Source organism: Eschrichtius robustus, chromosome 3 (assembly GCF_028021215.1).
Source record: "Eschrichtius robustus isolate mEscRob2 chromosome 3, mEscRob2.pri, whole genome shotgun sequence".
In the NCBI taxonomy this organism is placed as follows: domain Eukaryota; kingdom Metazoa; phylum Chordata; class Mammalia; order Artiodactyla; family Eschrichtiidae; genus Eschrichtius; species Eschrichtius robustus.
The window spans coordinates 162,206,660-162,234,145 of NC_090826.1; the positions used below are offsets into that span (position 1 = coordinate 162,206,660).

Genomic DNA, 27,486 nt, shown 5'->3' on the forward strand with positions numbered 1-27,486 from the left:
TAGGTTACCTTTATACTCTGTTGATTATTTCTTTGTTGTGCAGAAGCTTTTTAATTTGATGTAGTTCCACTTACTTATTTTTGCCTTTGTTGCTCGTGCTTTTGGTGTCATATTCATATCCAAAAAATCATTGCCAAGACCAATGTCAAAAAAGTTTTTCCCCTGTTTTATTCTAGGGGTTTTACAGTTTCAGGTATTATGTTTAAATTTCTAATCCATTTAAAGTTAATTTTTGTGATTGGTATAAGGTAGGTTCCAATTTCCTTCTTCTGTACATGATTATAAATTTTTCCAGCAACATTTATTGAAGACACTATCTTTCCCTATTGAGTATTCTTGGCTGTCTTGTAAAATATTAGTTGACCATATATGCATATATTTCTTTGCTCTTGATTCTGTTCCTTGCTATGTGTGTCTATTTTAATGCCAGTACCATACTGTTTTGATTACTATAGTTTTGTGTTATAGTTTGAAATCAGAAAGTGTGATTGCTTCTAGCTCTGTTCTTCTTTCTCAGGATTTTCTTGGCTATTTGCAGTCTTTTGTGGTTCCATACAAATTTTAGGATTATTTTTTCTACTCTTGTGAAAAAATGCCATTGAGATTTTTATAGGGATTATATTGAATCTGTAGATGGCTCTGAGTAGCAGGGACATTTTAGCAATATTAATTCTTCTGATCCATGAACATGGGATATTTTTCCATTTATTTGTGTCTTCTTAAATTTATTTCATCAAAGTCTTATAATTTTCTGTTTACAGATATTTCACCTCCTTGGTTAAATTTATCCCCAAGTACTTCATGTTTTTGATGCTATTGTGAATGTGATTGTTTCCTTTATTTCTTTTTCAAATAGCTCACTGTTAGTATATAGAAATGCAACTGATTTCTGCATGTTGATTTTGTATCCTGCAACTTTACTCAATTTGTTGACTAGTTCTAACAGTTTTTGGTGGCTTCCTTAGGATTTTCTAAATATAAGATCATGTTATCTACAAAGACATTTTTATTTCCTTTTCAATTTGAATGCTTTTTATTTCTTTTTCTTGCCTGGTTGTTCTGGCTAGGACATCCAGTACTGTGTTGAATAGGAGTGGTGAGATTGAGCACCCTTGTCTTCATCCTGACCTTAAAGCAAAAGTTTTTAACCTTTCCCCATTGAGTATGATGATAGCTATGGGCTTGTCATATATGGCTTTTATTATGTTGAGGTAGATTTCATCTATATCCAATCCACTGAGAGTTTGTATCAAGAAAGGATGTTGTGTTCTGTCAAATGCTTTCTCTGTGTGTATTGAGATGATCAAATGATTTTTGTCTTTCATTGTATTAATGTGATGTGTCACATTTATTGACTTGTATATGTTGAACCATCCTTGCAACCTAGGGATAAATCCCACTTGATCATTGTGTATGATCCTCTTGGTGTGCTGTTGAATTTGGTTTGCTAGTGTGTTGCTGATAATTTTTACATCTATATTCATCAGGGATATTGGCCTCAAGTTTTCTTTCCTGTAATGTTCCTATCTGGTTTTGGTATCAAGGTAATGCTGGCCTCATAAAATGAGTTGGGAAGTGTTCCCTCTGCCTCAATTTTTGGGAAGAGTTTCAGAAGTATTGGTATTAATTCTTCTTTAAATGTTTGATAGAATTCACCAGTTAAACTATCTAGTCCTGGTTTTGTTGTTTTTATTGGGAGATTTTTGCTTACTGATTAGGTCTTCTTATGCATTAGTAGTCTGTTCACATTTTCTATTTTTTCAGGATTCATTCTTAGTAGGTTGTATGTTTGTAGGAATCTGTACGTTTCTTCTAGGTTATACAATTTTTTGGTATGTAATTGCTCACAATTTTCTCTTATGAGCCTTTGCATTTGTGTGGTATCAGTTGTAATGTCTCCTCTTTCATTTTTTATTTTATTTATCTGAGACTTTTGTCTTTTTTCTTAGCCTAGCTAAGAATGTGTCAATTTTGTTTATTTTTTCAAAAAGCCATTTCTTAGTTTTGTTGATTTTTTTTCTATTCTTTTTCTATTCTCTACTTGATTTGTTTCTGCTCTGATCTTTATTATTTCTTTCCTTCTGCTCACTTTAGGCTTAGTTTGCTTCTCTTTTTATAGTTCCTTGAGGTGTAAAGTTAGGTTGTTTATTTGTGATCTTTTTTTTTAACGTAGGCATTTATTGCTTCCCTTTTAGTCTTGCTTTTGATACATCCCATAAATTCTATTATGTTGTGTTTATGTTTTCCTTTGTCTTGAGGTATTTTAAAAATTCCCTTTGATTTCCTCTTTGACCAAATTATTGTTCAAGATTGTGCAGTTTAATTTGCATGTATTTGTGATTCTTCATATTTTCTAACTATTCTAGTTTCATCCCATTGTGATTTCTAGTTTCACCCCATTGTGGTTGGAAAAGATACTTGCAATGATTTTAATCTTCTTAAATTTTTAAGACTTAAAAATTATTTTATGATTTAACATGTGATCTATCACTGGTAAAGGTAATTTTATAGGCAAATACAGAACAATATAACACTGTAATGGTGGTGCATGAATCACTTTTAACCCTAATATAAAAGTTAAAAGACAAAAATTTGTTAATAGATGCATAACACACAAAAAAGTAAGCTCTGACTACACGAACACAAAGGGGGCGGTAGTAAAAGTGTAGTTTATTTATGTGATTGAAGTTGCTATCAACTTAAAATAGTTTTAACTATAAGACATTTTATGAAAGCCTGAAGTTACAAAGAACTAATATATAGTTTCTATCAGACATATTATTACAAAAGATAAAGATAAAAAAATCAAAGAAAAGCACTACAAAAATCATCAAATAACAAGGAAAACAGCAATAGAGAAAGAGAAGAATAACACAACTGCAAATCAGACCAAAAATTTAAGAAAATGGCAATATTAAGACCTTATCTATCAATAAATACTTAAATTCAAATGGATTAAACCCCCAATCAAAAGGCATAGAACGACTGAATGGATTTTTTAAAAAACATCCAGCAATATGCTGTCAACAAGCAACTCACTTTACATTTAAAGACGCACATAGGCGAAAAGTGAAGGGATGAAAAAAGATTCCATGCAAATTGTGAGAGAGCTTTACTCTCCGCTGGGTTGTGAGATTATTTTCTTCTTTATTTATTCAACAAATATTTATAAATGCTGGTTTGGGAGGCAGAACCTCGAGGCAGTAGTTCAGTTTTGGACATACTGGTTTGAAGTGCTTGTAAGCCAAGTAACAGAGAAACACTACCTGAAAAGGGGAAGTTAGTCTAATGTTTCAAATGCTGCTGAAAAATCAATTAAGAAGCAAAAAGATATTTATTAAATTTAGCAGCATGTATAAACATATATTGATGTTACAACTAGAATACTTTTCTAAAAAGTATAAGAAGTTAGGCACTAGATAGTGAAATCTGCTGATGATAATAGTAATAAAATAAATAGGCATATTCCTTTTAGAAATCATTTTGCTCAATTCATATCAAGAATTTTTAGTGTTCATAACTTTTGATCCAGTAATCACATTTTCAAGAATGTAGTCAAAAGAAATAGTGCTAATTTAGAAAAGACTGTATCTGATAATGTCCATGGCAATAATATTTATAAAAGTGAAAAAATAAAGCTACCTAAATGTCCAATAAGGGAGTGTTAAGTAAGTAATGATAACTCACTCAATGGAATATTATGCTGTCATTTAAAATGATGTTCATATAGACTTCAGGTTATATAACATGAATACATAACAGTAACCTACATTTGGTAAATCCTAAGAAAATATCCTAAATATGTTTTTTATACTTTTGATGATTTCTTTGTGGTAATTTTTTTCTATATTTATAAAACCATCTTTAATGACCATGAATTAACCTGTTAATGGAGAAGCATATGTTCTTAAGCTTGTTGACATAATTGTCTTAACTTTATCTTAGTATATCCTTTTTTCTGTCATCTTGCTGTATAGGTTGCTTGTTGTATTTTATTTCCATCTTATTCTTTGCTACATTAAGAATGCTCCATTTACTCTTTTCCTTTGCAGGTATATGAAGAATAGTTATATTTAAAATTCTGAATAGTGAATAAGATTTTTAGAAACAAAATTTAAAAGATCTATTATTTATCAAGTATTTACCAGGCAAATCTATTTTTCTCTATCAAAATCATTAACCTTCTATTCTTCAAGGAAGCCATCCCTGACCACCATTACTACTCTCAAAACATAGGGTAAATCCTCTTATTAGGCAATCGCAGTCCCAATAAATACACACTTACTGATACTCATTACAGCAATCTCAAATGTTCCTTTGTGGGTGGTTGACATATTTCTAGGAAATTTAACAGGAGCATTATTGGAGGACTCTAGACTGGCCCTCATTATCTGATTTTTTTATTCTAGGTATTCCCCATAATGAAACTGCTGCCTCTATTCTAAAAAGACTTTATTAGGAATAATTCCAGTCAAGTCAACATCCCCTTAAATCTCATGAGAAAAAGAGGGAACATGTCAGATCTATCTTTATACTAATAGAATTTTTCGAGAGCCTCCAGATATATTTGAAATATGCCTTGAAGGGTATGTTGTTTTGAAGTCAAGCTCATATAGAAATAATTCCAACAGATTAGTTTTAGAAACTCCATTTTGTATTTCATTGACATTAAAACTAAGGGTATTGAGGACCTTCAAGATGGCAGAGGAGTAAGACGTGGAGCTCACCTTCCTCCCCACAAATACATCAGAAATACATCTACATGTGGAACAACTCCTACAGAACACCAACTGAACACTGGCAGAACACCTCAGACTTCCTAAAAGCCATGTGGCTGACAGGGTCTTGGTGCTCCGGCTGGGTGTCAGGGCTGAGTCTCTGAGGTGGAAGAGCTGAGTTCAGGACATTGGACCACCAGACACCTCCCGACACCATGTAATATCAATCAGTGAGAGCTCTCCCAGAGATCTGCATCTCAACGCAAAGACCTGGCTCCACTCAAGTACCAGCAAGCTCCAGTGCTGGACACCCCATGATGAACAACTAGCAAGACAGGAACACAACCCCACCCATTAGCAGAGAGGCTGCCTAAAATCATACTAAGTTTACAGACACCCCAAAACACACCACTGGACATGTTCCTGCCCACCCGAAAGACAAGATCCAGCCTCCTCCACCAGAACACAGGCACCAGTGCCCTCCACCAGGAAGCCTACACAACCCACGGAACTAACCTTACCCACTGGGGGCAAACACCAAAAACAAAGGGTACTACAAACCTACAGCCTGCGAAAAGGAGACCCCAAACACAGTAAGTTAAGCAAAATGAGAAGACACAGAAATATGCAGCAGATGAAGGAGCAAGGTAAATACCCACCAGACCAAACAAATGAAGAAGAAATAGGCAGTCTACCTGAAAAAAAATTCAGAGTAGAGATAGTGAAGATGATTGAAAAATTGGAAATAGAATGGAGAAAATACAAGAAATGTTTAACAAGGACCTAGAAGAACTACAGAGCAAACAATGATTAACAACACAATAAATGAAATTAAAAATTCTCTAGAAGGAATCAATAGCAGAATAACTGAGGCAGAAGAACGAATAAGTGACCTGGAAGATAAAATAGTGGAAATAACAACCACAGAGCATAATAAAGAAAAAGAATGAAAAGAATTGAGGACAGTCTCAGAGACCTCTAGGACAACATTAAACACAACAACAAACTATAGGGGTCCCAGAAGAAGAAGAGAAAAAGAAAGGGTCTGAGAAAATATTTAAAGAGATTATAGTTGAAAACTACCCTAACATGGGAAAGGAAATAGTCAATCAAGTCCAAGAAGCGCAGAGACTCCCATACAAGATAAATCCAAGGAAAAACATGCCAAGACTCATATTAATCAAACTATCAAATATTAAATACAAAGAAAAAATATTAAAAGCAGCAAGGGAGAAGCAACAAATAACATACAAGGGAATCCCCATAAGGTTAACAGCTGATCTTTCAGCAGAAACTCTGCAAGCCAGAAGGGAGTGACAGGACATATTTAAAGTGATGAAAGGGGAAAACCTACAACCAAGAATACTCTACCCAGCAAGGATCTCATTCAGATTTGATGGAAAAATTAAAACCTTTACAGACAAGCAAAAACTAAGAGAATTCAGCACCACAAAACCAACTTTACAACAAATGCTAAAGTAACTTCCCTAGGCAGGAAGCACAAGAGAAGGAAAAGATCTACAATAACAAACCCAAAACAATTAAGAAAATGGTAATAGGAACACACATATTGATATCTACCTTAAATGTAAATGGATTAAATGCTCCAACCAAAAGACATAGACTGGCTGAATGGATACAAAAACAAGACCCGTATATATGCTGTCTACAAGAGACCCACTTCAGACCTAGGGACACATACAAACTGAAAGTGAGGGGATGGAAAAAGATATTCCATGCAAGTGGAAATCAAAAGAAAGCTGGAGTAGCAATTCTCATATCAGACAAAATACACTTTAAAATAAAGACTATTACAAGAGACAAAGAAGGACACTACATAATGATCAAGGGGTCAATCCAAGAAGGAGATATAACAATTCCTGGAGCACTGAGGTGCTCCAACATAGGAGCACCTCAATACAAAAGGCAAATGCTAACAGCCATAAAAGGGGAAATCGACAATAACACAATCATAGTAGGGGACTTTAACACCCCACTTTCACCAATGGACAGATCAACCAGAATGAAAATAAATAAGGAAACACAAGCATTAAATGATACATTAAAGAAGATGGACTTAATTGATGTTTATAGGACATTCCATCCAAAAACAACAGAATACACTTTCTTCTCAAGTGCTCATGGAACATTCTCCACGATAGATCATATCTTGGGTCACAAATCAAGCCTCGGTAACTTTAAGATAATTGAAATTGTATCAAGTATCTTTTCCGACCACAATGCTATGAGACTACATATCACTTATAGGAAAAAAACTGTATAAAATACTAACACATGGAGGCTAAATAATATGCTATTAAATGACCAAGAGATCACTGAAGAAATCAAAGAGGAAATCAAAAAATACCTAGAAACAAATGACAATGAAACACGATGACCCAAAACCGATGGAATGCAGGAAAAGCAGTTCTAAGAGGGAAGTTTATAGCAATACATTCCTATCTCAAGAAACAAGAAAAATCTCAAATAAGCAACCTAACCTTACACCTAAAGCAATTAGAGAAAGAAGAACAGAAAAAAAAACCCCAAAGTTAGCAGAAGGAAAGAAATCATAAAGATCAGGTCAGAAATAAATGAAAAAGAAATGAAGGAAATGATAGCAAAGATCAATAAAGTTAAAAGCTGGTTCTTTGAGAAGATAAACAAAATTGATAAACCATTAGCCAGCCTCATCAAGAAAAAAAGTGAGAAGATTCAAATCAGCAGAATTAGAAATGAAAAAGAAGACGAAACAACTGACACTGCAGAAATACAAAGGATCATGAGAGATTACTACAAGCAACTATATGCCAATAAAATTGACAGCCTGGAAGAAATGGACACATTCTTAGAAAAGCACAACCTTCCAAGACTGAACCAGGAAGAAACAGAAAATATAAACAGACCAATCACAAGCACTGAAATTGAAACTGTGATTAAAAATCTTCCAACAAACAAAAGCCCAGGACCAGATGGATTCACAGGCGAATTCTATCAAACATTTAGAGAAGAGCTAACACCTATCCTTCTCAAACTCTTCCAAAATGAGTATATTCCAAAATATAGCAGAGGGAGAAACACTGCCAAACTCATTTTACAAGGCCACCATCACCCTGATACCAAAACCGGACAAAGATGTCACAAAAAAAGAAAACTACAGGCCAATATCACTGATGAACATAGATGCAAAAATTCTCAACAAAATACTAGCAAACAGAGTCCAGCAGCACAATAAAAGGATCATACACCATGATCAAGTGGGGTTTATCCCAGGAATGCAAGGATTCTTCAGTATACACAAATTAATCAATGTGATAAACCATATTAACAAACTGAAGGAGAAAAACCATATGATCATCTCAATAGATGCAGAAAAAGCTTCTGATGAAATTCAACACCTGTTTATGATGAAATCTCTCCAGAAAATAGCCATAGAGGAAACTTACCTCAACATAATAAAGGCCATATATGACAAACCCACAGCCAACATCGTTCTCAATGGTGAAAAACTGAAACCATTTCCACTAAGATCAGGAAGAAGACATGGTTCCTCACTCTCACCACTATTATTCAACATAGTTTTGGAAGTTTTAGCCACAGCAATCAGAGAAGAAAAAGAAATAAAAGGAATCCAAATCAGAAAAGAAGAAGTAAAACTGTCAGTGTTTGCAGATAACAAGATGCTACCAGACAACTCTAGAGCTAATCAATGCATTTGGTAAAGTAGCAGGATACAAAATTAATGCACAGAAATCTCAAGCATTCCTATACACTAATGATGAAAATCTGAAAGAGAAATTAAGGAAACACTCCCATTTACCATTGCAACAAAAACAATAATATACCTAGGAGTAAACCAACCTAAGGAGACAAAAGACCTGTATGCAGAAAACTATAAGACACTGATGAAAGAAATTAAATATGACACATAAGGCACTGATGAAGGAAATTAAATATGATACAGATAAATGGAGAGGTATACCATGTTCTTGGATTGGAAGAATCAACATTGTGTAAATGACTCTACTACCCAAAACAATCTACAGATTCATTGCAACCCCTATCAAATTACCAATGGCATTTTCCACAGAACTAGAACAAAAAATTTTACAATTTGTATGGAAACACAAAAGACCCCAAACAGCCAAAGCAATTCTGAGAAAGAAAATGGAGTGGGAAGAATCAGGCTCCCTGACTTCGGACTATACTACAAAGCTACAGTAATCAAGACTGTATGGTACTGGCACAAAAACAGAAATATAGATCAATGGAACAGAATAGAAAGCCCAGAGATAAACCCACGCACATATGGTCAACTTATCTTTGATAAAGGAGGCAAGAATATAGAATGGAGCAAAGACAGACTCTTCAATAAGTGATGCTGGGAAAACTGGACAGCTACATGTAAAAGAATGAAATTAGAACACACCCTGACACCATACACAAAAATAAACTCAAAATGGATTAAAGACCTAAATATAAGGCCAGACAAAAACTCTTAGTGGAAAACATAGGCAGAACACTCTATGACATAAATCACAGCAAGATCCTTTGTGACCCACCTCCTAGAGAAATGGAAATAAAAACAAAAATAAACAAATGGGACCTAATGAAACTTAAAAGCTTTTGCACAGCAAAGGAAACCATATACAAGATGAAAAGACAACCCTCAGAATGGGAGAAAATATTTGCAAATGAAGCAACTGACAAAGGATTAATCTCCAAGTATACAAGCAGCTCATGCTACTCAATATCAAAAAAGCAAACAACCCAGTCCAAAAATTGGCAGAAGACCCAAATAGACATTTCTCCAAAGAAGATGTACAGATTGCCAACAAACACATGAAAGGATGCTCAACATCACTAATCATTAGAGAAATGCAAATCAAAACTACAATGAGGTATCACCTCATACCAGTTAGAATGGCCATCATCAAAAAATCTACAAACAATAATTGCTGGAGAGGGTATGGAGAAAAGGGAACCCTCTTGCACTGTTGGTGGGAATGTAAATTGATACAGCCACTATGGAGAACAGTATGGAGGTTCCTTAAGAAACTACAAATAGGACTACCGTATGACCCAGCAATCCCACTTCTGGGCATATACCCTGAGAAAACCGTAATTCAAAAAGAGTCATGTACCACAATGTTTATTGCAGCACTATTTACAATAACCAGGACATGGAAGCAACCTAAGTGTCTGTCGACAGATGAATGGATAAAGAAGACATGACACATATATACAATGGAATATTACTCAGCCATAAAAAGAAACAAAAGTGAGTTATTTGTAGTGAGGTGGATGGATCTAGAGTCTGTCATACAGAGTAAAGTAAGTCAGAAAGAGAAAAACAAATGCCATGTGCTAACACATATATATGGAATGTAAAAGAAAAAAAAAGGTTCTGATGAATGTAGGGGCTGGACAGGAATAAAGACTCAGACGTAGAGAATGGACTTGACACAGGGAGGGGGACGTGTAAGCTGGGCGAAGTGAGAGAGTAGCATTGACATATATGTACTACCAAATGTAAAATAGATAGCTAGTGGGAAGCAGCTGCATAGCACAGGGAGATCAGCTCAGTGCTTTGTGACCACCTAGAGGGGTAGGAAAGGGAGTGTGGGAGGGAGACGCAAGAGGGAGAGTATATGGGGATGTATGCATACATATAGCTGATTCACTTTGTTATACAGCGGCAACTAACACAACAATGTAAAGCAATTATACTCCAATAAAGATGTTAAAAAGAAAGAAAGAAAGAAAAATTTAAAACTAAGGGTATTTATTTAAGAGCCTCCATAATCTCAGTTTATTCAGGATTCTGATTGTGCATAGTGTTTTCAACATGTTGGAAATTTTGACATTTATATTTCATAAGGTTCTAATAGGGAGGAAGCTATATAGTAGGAAAAATACCAAAGCTGAATCTTGAAAACGTGGTAAATTTATAAATATAAACAATGTCTTAACTAAAATAATAAATTCAGTATATCATGATGTAATTTCGGATTAATTTTGGCTCTGAAAATATTAAAAAGAGGAATTTTTTTTTTTTCTTACAGAATTCCATAATACTTAGCAAACAGTTGGCCACTTTGGGACAGAAGCCTGCCATATATACCATTCTGAGGAGAAAAGTTTATTTTCCACATAGAAAAATGAAGAATGGGTATTTAATTTTTAAATTTCAGATATAAAATTTATGTTTAAAATTAAGTAAAATAATTATCAGAAACTTCAAGAAATTTAAAAACCCTAGTGGAATTTCCTGAAATATCTTATATGTAATTTCCAAGGAGCTTCTTTGAACACATTAAAATTGTGATAATCAGAACTAGTTACCAACTCAGAAAATACCAGTCACACTCCAATAGTTTCACAATTTGTATTAATAGCTAAAGGTCAATGCAAGAGTCTCATTCAGGATGGTGGCAAATCCTAGCAATATCTCAAAATGTTTCCTGCTGGTTCTTTAAAGTGAGCCACAGTGATATGACTGATATCACGATCATTACCATCATCAGTGCACGGGCGTACGCGTGCTCACACATACACGCACACACCCCTGAGAAGTAAAATCTGTTACTGTTAAAGTTAGTAGGTGATCATGGGGTTTAGACAAACATTTTTTTAAAATTTATTTTATTGAAGTATAGTTGATTTACAATGTGCTAATTTCTACGTATAGCAAAGTGATTCGGTTATACATATACATATATACATTCTTTTTCATATCCTTTTCCATTATGGTTTATCACAGGATATTGAATATAGTTCCCTGTGCTACACAGCAGGACCTTGTTTTTTATCCATCATATATATAATAGTTTGTATATGCTAATCCCAATCTCCCAATCCATCCCTCCCCCACTCCCCCTCTCCCTTGGCAACCACAAGTCTGTTCTCTATGTCTGTGAGTCTGTTTCTGTTTTGTAGATAAGTTCATTTGTGTCATATTTTAGATTCCACATATAAGTGATATCATATGGTATTTGTCTTTCTCTTTCTGATTTCCTTCACTTAGTATGATAATCTCTAGGTCCATCCATGTAGCTGCAAATGGCATTCTTTCATTCTTTTTTATGGCTGCGTAATATTTCATTGTTTATAAATACCACCTCTTCTTATCCATTCACCTGTCAGTGGACACTTAGGTTGTTTCCGTGTCTTGGCTATTATAAATAGTGCTGCAATGAACATTGGGGTGCGTGAATATTTTCAAATTATAGTTTTGTCCAGATATATGCCCAGGAGTGGGATTGCAGTGTCACATGGCAACTCTATTTTTAGTTTTTTGAGGAACCTCCATACTGTTTTCCATAGTGGCTGCACCAATTTACATTCCCACCAACAGTGCAGGAAGGTTCCCTCTTCTCCACACCCTCTCCAGCATTTATTATTTGTAGACTTTTTAACGATGGCCATTCTGACTGGTGTGAGGTGTACCTCATTATAGTTTTGATTTGCATTTCTCTAATAATTAGTGATGATGAGCATCTTTTCATGGGCCTGTTGGCCATCTGTATGTCTTCCTTGGAGAAATGTTTATTTAGATCTTCTTACCATTTTTCAATTGGGTTTTTTTTGATATTGAGTTATATGAGCTGTTTGTATATTTTGCACATTGATCCCTTGTAAGTCACATCATTTGCAAATATTTTCTCCCAGTCTCTAAGTTGTCTTTTCGTTTTGTTTATGGTTTCCTTTACTATACAAAAGCTTGTAAGTTTGATTAGGTCCCATTTGTTTATTTTTGCTTTTATTTCTATTACCTTGGGAAACTAACCTAAGAAAACATTGGTACAATTTATGTCAGAGAATGATTTGCCTATGTTCTCATCTAAGAGTTTTATGGTGTCATGTCTTATATTTAAGTCTTCAAGCCATTTTGAGTTTATTTTTATATATGGTGTGAGGATTTGTTTTAACTTCATTGATTTACATGCGGCTAGACAGGCTTTCTTAATCTATTGAGCACCTAGGCACAGGGCAAGGTGCTTATAACTAAAAGATACAATACTTGCAGTCATGGACCTTATAGTTTAGTGGGGGAGACAAGTAAACAAATAGATGCTATGATAGAAGTGAGCCCAGGGTGAAGTGAAGTATATAGATGGTACAGCAACTAAGGCTTCGAGGGTGCACTAACTAAGCCTCAGGGAGGACATTCCTAAAGAGGTGACATCTGCATTATTGAAAAGAAATAAAAGTGAGCCAGTTGGAGGAGGCTTTCAAAGAGCAGGGCAACACATAAGAGGGCCTTCAAACAGAGACCTAAGAAAGCAGATGCATTCTAGGAGATGCAAAGAAGTTCAATTCGTGGTTAAAGTAGAGGGTGCCATTTAGAGAGATAAAATATTAATCTGGAGCTGAAATTCCTGCTGATCTTATAAAACTTTGGGTGTTAGGTAGGGAGGAGAAGCAGTTGCTATAAAACCAAGCCAAAGGCCTTGTCTCATTTAGCAGGCAGGTAGGAAGGTTATTGGTACCATTTGTTTCTTCTCTATTTTTAACAGCTTTGTTGAGATATAATTCATATACTACACAATTCACCCTTTTAAAGTGTACAATTCAATGATTTTTTAGGATATTCACAGAGTTGTGCAACCACTATCTAATTCTAGAACATCTTTATCAACCCAAAAACAAACCCCATTCCCTCCTCACCCAGCCCTTAACACTGCTAATCTATTTTCTGTCTCTGTGGTTTGCTTATTCTGGATTGTTTCATATCAAGAGGATCATACAATATATGTTCTTTTGTGACTGGCTTCTTTCTGTTAGCATAATGTTTTTAAGGTTCATCCATGTTGTAGCATAGATCAGTACAGTTGACCCTTGAACAACAAGGGTTTAAACTGCACAGGTCCACTTATACACAGATCTTTTTTTTCAATACATATGTACTACAGTACTACACAATCTACAGTTGGTTGAATCCACGGATGTGGAACTAAGTGTATGGAGAGCCAACTGTAAAGTTATACACAGACTTTTGACTGTTGGCAGAGGTGGGTGGTAGGGGAGGCAGCATCCTGACCCCTGCATTGTGCAAAGGCCAAATGTATTTCATTTCTGTTTATTGCCAAGTAATATTCCATTATATGGGTATACCAACATTTCATTTATTCATTCTTTAGTTTCTGAACATTTCGGTTGCTTCTGCTTTGGGGCTATTATGAATAGTGCTGCTATGAACATTTATATACAAGTTTTGTGTGGACATTTTTCATTTCTCTTGCATATATACCTAAGAGTGAAATTCCTGGGTCATATGGTATCTAATTTCACTTCTTTGTGGTCAGAGAAAATACTTTATATGATTTCAATCCTTTTAAATATATTGAGGTTTATTTTATGGCCTTACATATGGTCTGTCCTGGAGAACTTTCCATGTACACTTATGAAGAATTTGTAGTTTGCTGTTGTTGGGTGGAGCATTCTATAGATGTCTGTTAGGTCTAGCCAGCTTATAGTGTTGTTCAGGTCTTCTATTTCCTTGTTGATCTTCTGCTTGTTGTTTTACCCATTATTGAAAGTGGTATATCAAAGTCTACAACTATTATTGTTGAATCATTTCTTTCTCCCTTTTTTCTGTCAGGTTTTGCGTCACGTATTTTATGTCTCTCTTGTCAGATGAATACATTTATAATCATTATATTTCCCTGATGGACAGACCATTCAACATTATAAAATATCCCTCTTTATTTTTGGAACTTTTAATTTTGTTTTAAAATCTATTTTGTCTGATATTAGTATAGCCACTCCTTTGCATGATATATTTTTCCAATACTTTTTTTCCCAACCTATTTGTATTTTAGAATCTAAAATGCATCTCCTATAGGCAGCATATAGTTGGATCTTCTTTTGTTACCTAGTCTCTGCCATTTCACTGGTCTGCTTAGTCCCTTCACATTTAAGGTTATTACTGACATAGTTGGATTTATGTCTGTCATTTTCTTTTCATTTAATATATTTCTTATGTCTTTTTTTTCATCTATTCCTCCTTTACTGTTTTCTTTAGTATTGAGTATTTTCAGTGTGTAACAATTTAATTACATTAATTTTTTTCACTATATTGTTTGAAATATTTTCTTAGTTTTTTATCTAGGGCAGGCCATATTATATATATATATATATATATATATATATATATATATATACACATACATACATATTATCAGAATCTAATTCAGATTTATGCTAACTTAATTCCAGTGAGATATAGGAAAGCATTCCTATTTCCTACCCCAACTGGCCTTGTTTGCTACTATTGTTATGCGTATTATTATATCTATATATGCTATAAACCCAATGACACATTGTTATAACTATTAGCTTGAGTAATTTTATATCTTTTAAAGAACCTGAGGGAAGAAAGGAGAGCCAGTATACATGTATAGCACTTGTATTAACTTCCTTATTTACCATATCTGGTTCTCTTCATTTGTTCCTGTGGATTTGAGTTATCATCTGTTGTCATTTCCTTTCTCCAATATAGCTGTGTTCCCATCCCTCTCTATAATGTTGTTATTAGCAAATATATTACATTTTTATATTATAGGCCCAACAATACAATTAAACACGTTGCTTTATAAAATTGCTTTTAAAATCAGTTAAGAGAAAAACGGAAAAACATACATTTATAGTCTTTTTTTTTTTTGGCTGTGTTGGGTCTTCATTGCTGCGCATGGGCTTTCTCTAGTTGTGGCGAGCGGGGGCTACTCTGTTGCAGTGTGCAGGCTTCTCATCATGGTGGCTTCTTGTTGCAGAGCACAGGCTCTAGGTGAATGGGCTTTCTCTAGTTGTGGCGAGCGGGGGCTACTCTGTTGCAGTGTGCAGGCTTCTCATCATGGTGGCTTCTTGTTGCAGAGCACAGGCTCTAGGTGAATGGGCTTTCTCTAGTTGTGGCGAGCGGGGGCTACTCTGTTGCAGTGTGCAGGCTTCTCATCATGGTGGCTTCTTGTTGCAGAGCACAGGCTCTAGGTGCATGGGCTTCAGTAGTTGTGGTGCGCGGGCTCAATAGTTGTGGCTCGTGGTCTCTAGAGCGCAGGCTCAGTAGTTATGGTGCACAGGCTTACTTGCTCCAGGGCATGTGGGATCTTCCCAGACCAGGGCTCGAACCTATGTCTCCTGCATTGGCAGGCAGATTCTTAGCCACTGCGCCACCAGGGAAGCCCCGTTTATACTCTTTTATAATTGTATAATTACCTTTACCATTGTTTTTTGTGTTTTTTTTTTAATGTGGATTTGAATTACTGTGTGCTGTGTCTTGCTTTCAACCTGAAGACCTTCCTTTAGTATTTCTTATAACACAGACTTTCTATGACAAGTTCTTTTCTTTTTGTGTATCTGGAAAAGTCTTACTTTCTACTTCATTTTTGAAAAATGAAGTAGACTTATTTTTTTCTGTTGACTTTTTTTCTCTCCACACTTTAAATATGTGATCCCACTGCCTCTGCCCTCCATTATTTCTTATAAGAAGTCAGCTTTTAATTTGGGGTGTGTGTGTGTGTGTTGGGTGAGGGGGTGTGCCTTCTTTGTAATGTATTGATTTTCTCCTGCTGCTTTTGAGATTTTCCTTTGCTTTAGCTTTCAACATTTTTGCTATGATATGTTAAGTGTGTGGATCTCTTTGTATTGATCCTACCTGGAGTTTGTTGAGCTTCTTAGATGTATAGATTAATGATTTTCATCAAATTTGGGAAGTTTTCAGCTATTGTTCAAATTTTTCCCTCCTTTTTTTCTCTCCTTTTCTTCTGACACTCCAGCTACATATATGTTGATGCAGTTAATGAAGTCACACATTTCTCTGAGGTTCTATACATTTTTCTTTACTTTTTTTCCCTCTCTCTCTCCTTTGGATCGCATAATCTCAATCATCCTACAAGTTCAGTAGTTCTTTCTTCTGACATTTCAAATCTACTGTTTAGTACCTCTAGTGGATTATTATTTTTTGTTTCCTTGTTTATTTGTTTAGTGATTGACTGGACTATTTTAGTGAAGTTTATTTCCCCCACAATATGAAGACTCTGAGATCGTCCCTCAAAAGGCACAGTCTTGGGCATGCACATGACCAACCTGGTTGTTTTATATTTTAAAATATTGCCCAGTAAACTCATTCCTTCAAAAACTAAATTACAAAGAAAAACAAAAAGAGAGAGAGAGGGTGGAGGAACCTATAAATTAGAAGATATTTAACTTAAATACTGTCTGAATATTTAGATATTCAGGAACTACTGTTAAAATATTATGTGATGACTGTGATGTCACTTGTTTTTTAGAAAGTTCTTATCTTTTAAAGATATATAAAATTGAAATGGTAATAAAATTAATCTCCTTCTTCAAGCCATCAAGCCCAGATGGTTTTGTGAGCAAATTCTCCTAAGGCTATTGGCATAAAATAACAATCTCTATATTATTCAAACTAAATAACATATGTTTAAGAATATGGAAATCTTTTCAATTCATTATGTAAGGCTAGCCTAGTTCAAATATAAAAAATTGGGCAGACAGAGCTCAAGAATATGTTAATTTTTTTAAATATAGATGCATTGTTACTATATGAAAATCAAAACCACTTTATTTTTAAACATGACTTTAAAAATTCTAGAATGTGGTTACATATGCAAAGATGTTTCAAAATTAGGAAATTAATGTAATTTACTATAGTAATAGATTAAAGGGAAAAAATGACATAATTGTTTACAATAGGTATGAAAAGAGTTTTTGATAAAATCTAACATGCATTTTTGACTTTATAAATGGTTAATAAGTTGGAATTAGGAGAAAATTTGCTTAACTTAAAACAAATATACATATCAGAGACTAAGTTAATTGATGAAACATGAATTATTCTCATTACATCATGAAAAATAAAAGCATGCTTATTTTTACTTGTTCTCCCACATTGTATTTATAATCCCAACAAATGTGATATGACCAAAGGAAGAAGGGTAATAAGAAGAAAAATGTAACAGAGTGAGCAGGAGGAGGAAGGGAAGGAAGAAGATTTCTGGAGAAGAGAGGAGGAAGTGAAGAAGAAGGTGGAGAAGGAGATTAGGTTTGAGGAGAACATAGGGAAATATTGGGAGTGTAAATTGGTAAAACAAGTAAGTTGAAAAATATAGACTCGTTTAAAATATTTTGGAGGGAGATTGCTGCAGAGTGTATATTTTATTTTTATTTATTTATTTATTTATTTTAAACATCTTTATTGAAGTATAATTGCCTTACAATGGTGTGTTAGCTTCTGCTTTATAACAAAGTGAATCAGTTATACATATACAATATGTTCCCATTTCTCTTCCTTCTTGCATCTCCCTCCCTCCCACCCTCCCCATCCCACCCCTCTAGGTGGTCACAAAGCACCGAGCTGATCTCCCTGTGCTATGCGGCTGCTTCCCACTAGTTATCTATTTTACATTTGGTAGTGTATATATGTCCATGACACTCTCTTACCCTGTCACATCTCACCCCACCCCCTCCCCATATCCTCAAGTCCATTCTCTAGTAGGTCTGTGTCTTTATTCCCGTCTTGCCACTAGGTTCTTCATGGCCTTTTTTTTTTTTTCCCTTAGATTCCGTATATATGTGTTAGCATACTGTATTTGTTTTTCTCTTTCTGACTTACTTCACTCTGTATGACAGACTCTAACTCCATCCACCTCCTTACAAATACCTCCATTTCATTTCTTTTTATGGCTGAGTAATATTCCATTGTATATATGTGCCACATCTGCTTTATCCATTCATCTGTCGATGGACATTTAGGTTGCTTCCATGTCCTGGCTATTGTAAATAGAGCTGCAGTGAACATTTTGGTACATGACTCTTTTTGACCTATGGTTTTCTCAGGGTATATGCCCAGTAGTGGGATTGCTGGGTCGTATGGTAGTTCTATTTGTAGTTTTTTAAGGAACCTCCATACTGTTCTCCATAGTGGCTGTATCAATTTACATTCCCACCAACAGTGCAAGAGTGTTCCCTTTCCTCCACACCCTCTCCAGCATTTATTGTTTCTAGATTTTTTGATGATGGCCATTCTGACTGGTGTGAGATGATATCTCATTGTAGTTTTGATTTGCATTTCTCTAATGATTAATGATGTTGAGCATTCTTTCATGTGTCTGTAGCCCATCTGTATATCTTCTTTGGAGAAATGTCTATTTGGGTCTTCTGCCCATTTTTGGATTGGGTTGTTGGTTTTTTTGTTATTGAGCTGCATGAGCTGCTTGTAAATCTTGGAGATTAATCCTTTGTCAGTTGCTTCATTTGCAAATATTTTCTCCCATTTTGATGGTTGTCTTTTGGTCTTGTTTATGGTTTCCTTTGCTGTGCAAAAGCTTTTAAGTTTCATGAGGTCCCATTTGTTTATTTGTGTTCTTATTTCCATTTCTCTGGGAGCTGGGTCAAAAAGAATCTTGCTGTGATGTATGTCATAGAGTGTTCTGCCTATGTTTTCCTCTAAGAGTTTGATAGTGTCTGCCCTTACACTTAGGTCTTTAATCCATTTTGAGTTTATTTTTGTGCATGGTGTCAGGGAGTGTTCTAATTTCATACTTTTACATGTACCTGTCCAATTTTCCCAGCACCACTTATTGAAGAGGCTGTCTTTTCTCCACTGTATATGCTTCCCTCCTTTATCAAAGATAAGGTGACCATATGTGTGTGGGTTTATCTCTGGGCTTTCTATCTTGTTCCATTGATCTATATATCTGTTTTTGTGCCAGTACCAAACTGTCTTGATTACTGAAGCTTTGTAATATAGTCTGAAGTCAGGGAGCCTGATTCCCCCAGCTCCATTTTTCGTTCTCAAGATTGCTTTGGCTATTCGGGGTCTTTTGTGTTTCCATACAAATTGTGAAATTTTTTGTTCTAGTTCTGTGAAAAATGCCAGTGGTAGTTTGATAGGGATTGCATTGAATCTGTAGATTGCTTTGGGTAGTAGAGTCATTTTCACAATGTTGATTCTTCCAATCCAGGAACATGGTATATCTCTCCATCTATTTGTATCATCTTTAATTTCTTTCATCAGTGTCTTATAATTTTCTGCATACAGGTCTTTTGTCTCCTTAGGTAGGTTTATTCCTAGATATTTTATTCTTTTTGTTGCAATGGTAAATGGGGGTGTTTTCTTAATTTCACTTTCAGATTTTTCGTCATTAGTGTATAGAAATGCAAGAGATTTCTGTGCATTTATTTTGTATCCTGCTACTTTACCAAATTCATTGATTAGCTCTAGGAGTTTTCTGGTAGCATCTTTAGGATTCTCTATGTATAGTATCATGTCATCTGCAAATAGTGACAGCTTTACTTCTTCTTTTCCGATTTGGATTCCTTTTATTTCTTTGTCTTCTCTGATTGCTGTGGCTAACACTTCCAAAACTATGTTGAATAATAGTGGTGAGAGTGGGCAACCTTGTCTTGTTCCTGATCTTAGTGGAAATGGTTTCAGTTTTTCACCATTGAGGACAATGTTGGCTGTGGGTTTGTCATATATGGCCTTTATTATGTTGAGGAAAGTTCCCTCTATGCCTACTTTCTGCAGGGCTTTTATCATAAATGGGTGTTGAATTTTGTCGAAAGCTTTCTCTGCATCTATTGAGATGATCATATGGTTTTTCTCCTTCAGTTTGTTAATATGATGTATCACGTTGATTGATTTGTGTATATTGAAGAATCCTTGCATTCCGGGGATAAACCCCACTTGATCATGGTACATGGTCCTTTTAATGTGCTGTTGGATTCTGTTTGCTAGTATTTTGTTGAGGATTTTTGCATCTATGTTCATCAGTGATATTGGCCTGTAGTTTTCTTTCTTTGTGACATCTTTGTCTGGTTTTGGTATCAGGGTGATGGTGGCCTCGTAGAATGAGTTTGGGAGTGTTCCTCCCTCTGCAATATTTTGGAAGAGTTTGAGAAGGATAGGTGTTAGCTCGTCTCTAAATGTTTGATAGAATTCACCTGTGAAGCCATCTGGTCCTGGGCTTTTGTTTGTTGGAAGGTTTTTAATCACAGTTTCAATTTCAGTGCTTGTGATTGGTCTGTTCATATTTTCTATTTCTTCCTGCTTCAGTCTCGGCAGTTTGTGCATTTCTAAGAATCTGTCCATTTCTTCCAGGTTGTCCATTTTATTGGCATAGAGTTGCTTGTAGTAATCTCTCATGATCTTTTGTATTTCTGCAGTGTCAGTGGTTACTTCTCCTTTTTCATTTCTAATTCTATTGATCTGAGTCTTCTCCCTTTTTCTCTTGATGAGTCTGGCTAATGGTTTATCAATTTTGTTTATCTTCTCAAAGAACCAGCTTTTAGTTTCATTGATTTTTGCTATTGTTTCCTTCATTTCTTTTTCATTTATTTCTGACCTGATCTTTATAATTTCTTTCCTTCTGCTGGCTTTGGGGTTTTTTTGTTCTTCTTTCTCTAATTGCTTTAGGTGCAAGGTTAGGTTGTTTATTCGAGATGTTTCCTGTTTCTTGAGGTAGGCTTGTATTGCTATAAACTTCCCTCTTAGCACTGCTTTTGCTGCGTCCCATAGGTTTTGGGTCGTCGTATCTCCATTGTCATTTGTTTCTAGGTATTTTTTTATTTCCCCTTTGATTTCTTCAGTGATCACTTCGTTATTAAGTAGTGTATTGTGTAGCCTCCATGTGTTTGTATTTTTTACAGATCTTTTCCTGTAATTGATATCTAGTCTCATAGCGTTGTGGTCGGAAAAGATACTTGATACGATTTCAATGTTCTTAAATTTACCAAGGCTTGATTTGTGACCCAAGATATGATCTATCCTGGAGAATGTTCCATGAGCACTTGAGAAAAATGTGTATTCTGTTGTTTTGGGGTGGAATGTCCTATAAATATCAATGAAGTCCATCTTGTTTAATGTATCATTTAAAGCTTGTGTTTCCTTATTTATTTTCATTTTGGATGATCTGTCCATTGGTGAAAGTGGGGTGTTAAAGTCCCCTACTATGATTGTGTTGCTGTCGATTTCCCCTTTTATGGCTGTTAGTATTTGCCTTATGTATTGAGGTGCTCCTATGTTGGGTGCATAAATATTTACAATTGTTATAGCTTCCTCTTGGATCGATCCCTTGATCATTATATAGTGTCCTTCTTTGTCTCTTGTAATAGTCTTTATTTTAAAGTCTATTTTGTCTGATATGAGAATTGCTACTCCAGCTTTCTTTTGATTTCCATTTGCATGGAATATCTTTTTCCATCCCCTCACTTTCAGTCTGTATGTGTCTCTAGGTCTGAAGTGGGTCTCTTGTAGACAGCATATATATGGGTCTTGCTTTTGTATCCATTCAGCCAGCCTGTGTCTTTTGGTGGGAGCATTTAATCCATTTACATTCAAGGTAATTATCGATATGTATGTTCCTATTCCCATTTTCTTAAATGTTTTGGGTTTGTTATTGTAGGTGTTTTCCTTCTCTTGTGTTTCTTGCCTAGAGAAGTTCCTTTAGCATTTGTTGTAAAGCTGGTTTGGTGGTGCTGAACTCTCTCAGCTTTTGCTTGTCTGTAAAGGTTTTAATTTCTCCATCGAATCTGAATGAGATCCTTGCTGGGTAGAGTAATCTTGGTTGTAGGTTTTTCTCCTTCATCACCTTAAGTATATCCTGCCACTCCCTTCTGGCTTGCAGAGTTTCTGCTGAAAGATCAGATGTTAACCTTATGGGGATTCCCTTGTGTGTTATTTGTTGTTTTTCCCTTGCTCCCTTTAATATGTTTTCCTTATATTTAATTTTTGACAGTTTGATTAATATGTGTCTTGGCGTGTTTCTCCTTGGGTTTATCCTGTATGGGACTCTCTGTGCTTCCAGGACTTGATTAACTATTTCCTTTCCCATATTAGGGAAGTTTTCAACTATAATCTCTTCAAATATTTTCTCAGTCCCTTTCTTTTTCTCTTCTTCTTCTGGGACCCCTATAATTCGAATGTTGGTGTGTTTAATGTTGTCCCAGACGTCTCTGAGACTGTCCTCAGTTCTTTTCATTCTTTTTTCTTTATCCTGCTCTGTAGTAGTTATTTCCACCATTTTATCTTCCAGGTCACTTATCCTTTCTTCTGCCTCAGTTATTCTGCTATTGATCCCATCTAGAGTATTTTTAATTTCATTTATTGTGTTTTTCATCATTGCTTGGTTCCTCTTTAGTTCTTCTACGTCCTTGTTAAATGTTTCTTGCATTTTGTCTATTCTATTTCCCAGATTTTGGATCATCCTTACTATCATTATTCTGAATTCTTTTTCAGGTAGACTACCTATTTCCTCTTCATTTGTTAAGTCTGGTGTGTTTTGACCCTGCTCCTTCATCTGCTGTGTGTTTTTCTGTCGTCTCATTTTGCTTATCTTACTGTGTTTGGGGTCTCCTTTTCACAGACTGCAGGTTTGTAGTTCCCGTTGTTTTTGGTATCTGTCCCCAGTGGCTAAGGTTGGTTCAGTGGGTTGTGTAGGCTTCCTGGTGGAGGGAACTAGTGCCTGAGCTCTGGTGGATGAGGCTGGATCTTGTCTTTCTGGTGGGCACGTCCACGTCTGGTGGTGTATTTTGAGGTGTCTGTGGCCTTATTATGATTTTAGGCAGCCTCTCTGCTAATGGATGGGGCTGTGTTCCTGTCTTGCTAGTTGTTTGGCATAGGGTGTTCAGCACTGTAGCTTGCTGGTCATTGAGTGATGCTGGGTCTTGATGTTGAGATGGAGATCTCTGAGAGATTTTTGCCGTTTGGTATTACGTGGAGCTTGGAGGTCTCTTGTGGACCAGTGTCCTGAAGTTGGCTCTCCCACCTCAGAGGCACGGCCCTGATGCCTGGCTGGAGCACCAAGAGCCTTTCGTCCACACGGCTCAGAGTAAAAGGGAGAAAAAATAGAAAGAAAGAAAGAAAGAGGCTATAATATAGTGAAGTAAAATAAAGCTATTGTAAAGCAAAGCTATACAGACAAAATCTCACCCAGAAGCATATACATATACACTCACAAAAAAAAGGAAAAGGGGAAAAATTAATATATCCTGCTCCCAAAGTCCACCTCCTGAATTTGGGATGATTCGTTGTCTATTCAGGTATTCAACAGATGCAGGCACATCAAGTTGTTTGTGGAGTTTTAATCCGCTGCTTCTGAGGCTGCTGGGAGAGATTTCCCCTTCTCTTCCCTGTTCGCACAGCTCCTGGGGTTCAGCTTTGGATTTGGACCCGCCTCTGCGTGTAGGTCGCCTGAGGGCGTCTATTCCCCGCCCAGACAGAACGGGGTTAAAGGAGCAGCTGCTTCGGGGGCGCTGGCTCACTCAGGCCGCGGGGAGGGAGGGGTACGGAGGAGGCGGGGCGAGCCTGCGGCGGCAGAGGCCGGCGTGACGTTGCACCAGCCTGAGACGCGCAGTGCGTTCTCCTGGGGAAGTTGTTCCCGGATCACGGGACCCTGGCAGTGGCGGGCTGCACAGGCTCCCGGGAGGGGCGGTGTGGAGAGTGACCTGTGCTCACACACAGGCTTTTTGGAGGCGGCAGCAGCAGCCCCAGCGTCTCACGCCCGTCTCTGGGGTCCGCGCTGATAGCCGCGGCTCGCGCCCTTCTCTGGAGTTCGTTTAGGCGGCGCTCTGAATCCCCTCTCCTCGCGCACCAGGAAACAAAGAGGGAAGAAAAAGTCTCTTGCCTCTTCGGCAGCTGCAGACTTTTTCCCGGGCTCCCTCCCGGCTAGCTGTGGTGCACTAACCCCTTCAGGCTGTGTTCACGCCGCCAACCCCAGTCCTCTCCCTGCGATCGGACCTCCGAAGCCCAAGCCTCAGCTCCCAGCCCCGCCCGCCCCGGCGGGGGAGCAGACAAGCCTCTCGGGCTGGAGAGTGCTGGTCGGCACCGCTCCTCTGTGCAGGAACCTCTCCGCTTTGCCCTCCGCACCCCTGTGGCTGCGCTCTCCTCCGTGGCTCCGAAGCTTCCCCCCTCTGCCACCCGCAGTCTCTGCCCACAAAGGGGCTTCCTAGTGCATGGAAATCTTTCCTCCTTCACAGCTCCCTCCCACTGGTGCAGGTGCCGTCCCTATTCTTTTGTCTCTGTTATTTCTTTTTTCTTTTGCCCTACCCAAGTACGGGGGGAGTTTCTTGCCTTTTTGGAGGTCGGACGTTTTCTGCCAGCGTTCAGGGGTGTTCTGTAGGAGCAGTTCCACGTGTAGATGTATTTCTACTGTATCTGTGGGAAGGAAGGTGATCTCCGCGTCTTACTCTTCCGCCATCTTCTCTCCTCTCTGTTCCAGAGTGTATATTTTAAATATATGTAACCTATGACTTAACATTCCCACTTCTAAGAATTTTTTCTATAGAAATACTAGCATGAGTATGTAACGTATTTGTATATGTATGTTTATTTAAGAATACTTTGTGGTGAATTCTACCAAATATTTAAAGAAGACTTACTACCAATCCATTTCAAACTCTTCCAAAAAATAGAAGAGGAGGGAAATCCTCCAAACTCATTTTTCAAGGCTAAAATTACCCTGATACCAAAACCAGAAAAAACACTAAAAGAAAAGAAAACGTCAGGCCAATACCTGATGAGTATAAATGTAAAAATTCTCAACAAAACATGAGAAAATCAAATTTAACAATACCTTTAAAGGCTCAAACACCATGATCAAGTTGGATTCATTTCAGGGATGCAAGGATGGTTCAACACGCACAAATCAATCAGTGTAATACACCAGATTAACAAAATGCAGGATAAAAATCATATGTTTATCTCAATAGATACAGAAAGATCATTTGGCTAATTTTATCATCAATTCATGACAAAAACTCTCAAGAAAGTGAGTATAGAGGGAACATACATAATAAAGGTGAATATAATAAAGGCCATATATGACAAGTGCACAGTAAACCTTATAATCAATGGCGAAAAGCTGGAAACTTTTTCTCTATGGTCAGGAGGAACAAGACAAGGAGGCCCTCTCTCACCACTTAATTCAACATAGTACTGGGAGTCCTAGCCAGAGCAATTAGGCAAAAAAATAGAATAAAAGGCGCCTAAATTGGAAAGGAAGAAGTAAAACTGTCTCTATTTATAGATGACATGATCTTATGTATACAAAACCCTAAAGACTCCTCCAAAAACTATGAGAACTAATTTAAAAATTCAGTAGATTGCAGGATACAGAATCTATATACAAAAATCAGTTGTATTTCTATACACTAACAATGAACTATCAGAAAGAGAAACTAAGAAAACAATCCCATTTACAATTTCATCAAAAGAATAAAGTACATAGGATTAAATTTAACCAAAGTGATAAAAGATCTGTACACTGAAAACTATGAGACATTGATGAAAAATAAAATCAAAGAAGACAAAAATAAGTGGAAATATATTACATGTTCATATAGAGAACTAATATTGTTTAAATGTCCACACCATCCAAAGTAATCTACAGATTCAATGCAATCCCTATCAAGATTCCATTGGTAATTTTTACAGAAATAGAACAAAAAATTCTAAAATTTGTATGGAACTGCAAAAGACCTTAAATAACCAAAGAATCTTGAGAAATAAGAACAAAGCTGGAAGCATCAAACTACCTGACATTACACTGTATTACAAAGATGTAGTAATCAAAACAGTATGGTATGTGCATAAAAACATATAGGTTAATGGTACAGAATCAAGATCCCAGAAATAAACCCATGTATACATGGTCAGTTAATTGATGACAAAGGACCCAAAATATACAATGGAGAAAGGATAGTCTCTTCAATAAATGGTGTTGGGAAACTGCAACATGCAAAAGAATAAACCTGGAAACTTATTCTACATCATACACAAAAATGAACTTGAAATGAGATTAAAGACTTAAATGTGTGACCTGAAACCATAAAACACGTAGAAGAAAACATAGATGGTAAGCTCCTTGACATCAGTCTTGGCACTGATATTTTGGATCTGACACCAAAAGCCAATTCAACAAATAAAAAGGCAACCTATCGAATGGGAGAAATTAGTTGCAAATCATGTAACTGATTGGGGTTAATATCCAAAATATATTAAGAACTCATGCAACTCAATAGCAACAACAACACCACAATCCGATATAAAATAGAGGAACTAAATGGTCATTTTCCCAAAGAAGACATATAAGTAGCCAACAAGTATCTGAAAAGGTGCCTGACATCACTAATCACAAGGGAAATACAAATCAAAATCACAATGAAATATCACTTCATACCTGTTAGAATGATCATCATCAAAAAGACAGGAGATAACAAGTGTTGGCAAGGATGTGGAGAATAGAGAACTCTTGTGTGCTGTTGGTGGGAATGTAAATTGGTACAGCCTTATGGAAAACAGTATGGAGCTTCCTCAAAAAATTAAAAATAGAAGTACCATATGATCAAGCAATTCCACTTCTGGGTATATCTCTAAAGGAAAGGAAAACAGGATAATGAAGAGATATCTGCATTCCTATGTCTACATCAGCATTGTTCACAATAGACTACATCTATATTATGGGATATTATTCAGCCATGAGAAAGAAGAAAATCCTGCCATTTGGCAACATGGATGGACTTTGAGGGCATTATGCTAAGTGAAATAAGCCAGACAAAGATAAGAGATACTTCATGGTATTAGTTATATGTGGAATCTGAAAAAAAAAAAGTCAAACTCAGAGAAACAGTGGTCGCTAGGGCTGGGGGGTGAGGGAAATAGGGAGAGGTTGGTAAGAAATGTATGAACTTTCAGTTATAAGATGAATAAAGTCTGAGGCTCTAATGTAAAACGTGGTGACTGTAG

The 27,486-nt window shown here is 36.4% G+C and overlaps 1 protein-coding gene across 1 annotated transcript in view; it reads left to right on the top strand.

Annotated features, from left to right (window-relative positions):
- CATSPERE (catsper channel auxiliary subunit epsilon) overlaps nt 1–27,486 on the top strand; it is a 271,733-nt gene that overhangs the window by 81,315 nt on the left and 162,932 nt on the right. Inside the window, exon 8 of the mRNA XM_068538508.1 lies at nt 10,784–10,890. Within this exon, the coding sequence (XP_068394609.1) occupies nt 10,784–10,890 (107 nt within the window). The remainder of the gene's footprint in view (nt 1–10,783; nt 10,891–27,486) is intronic.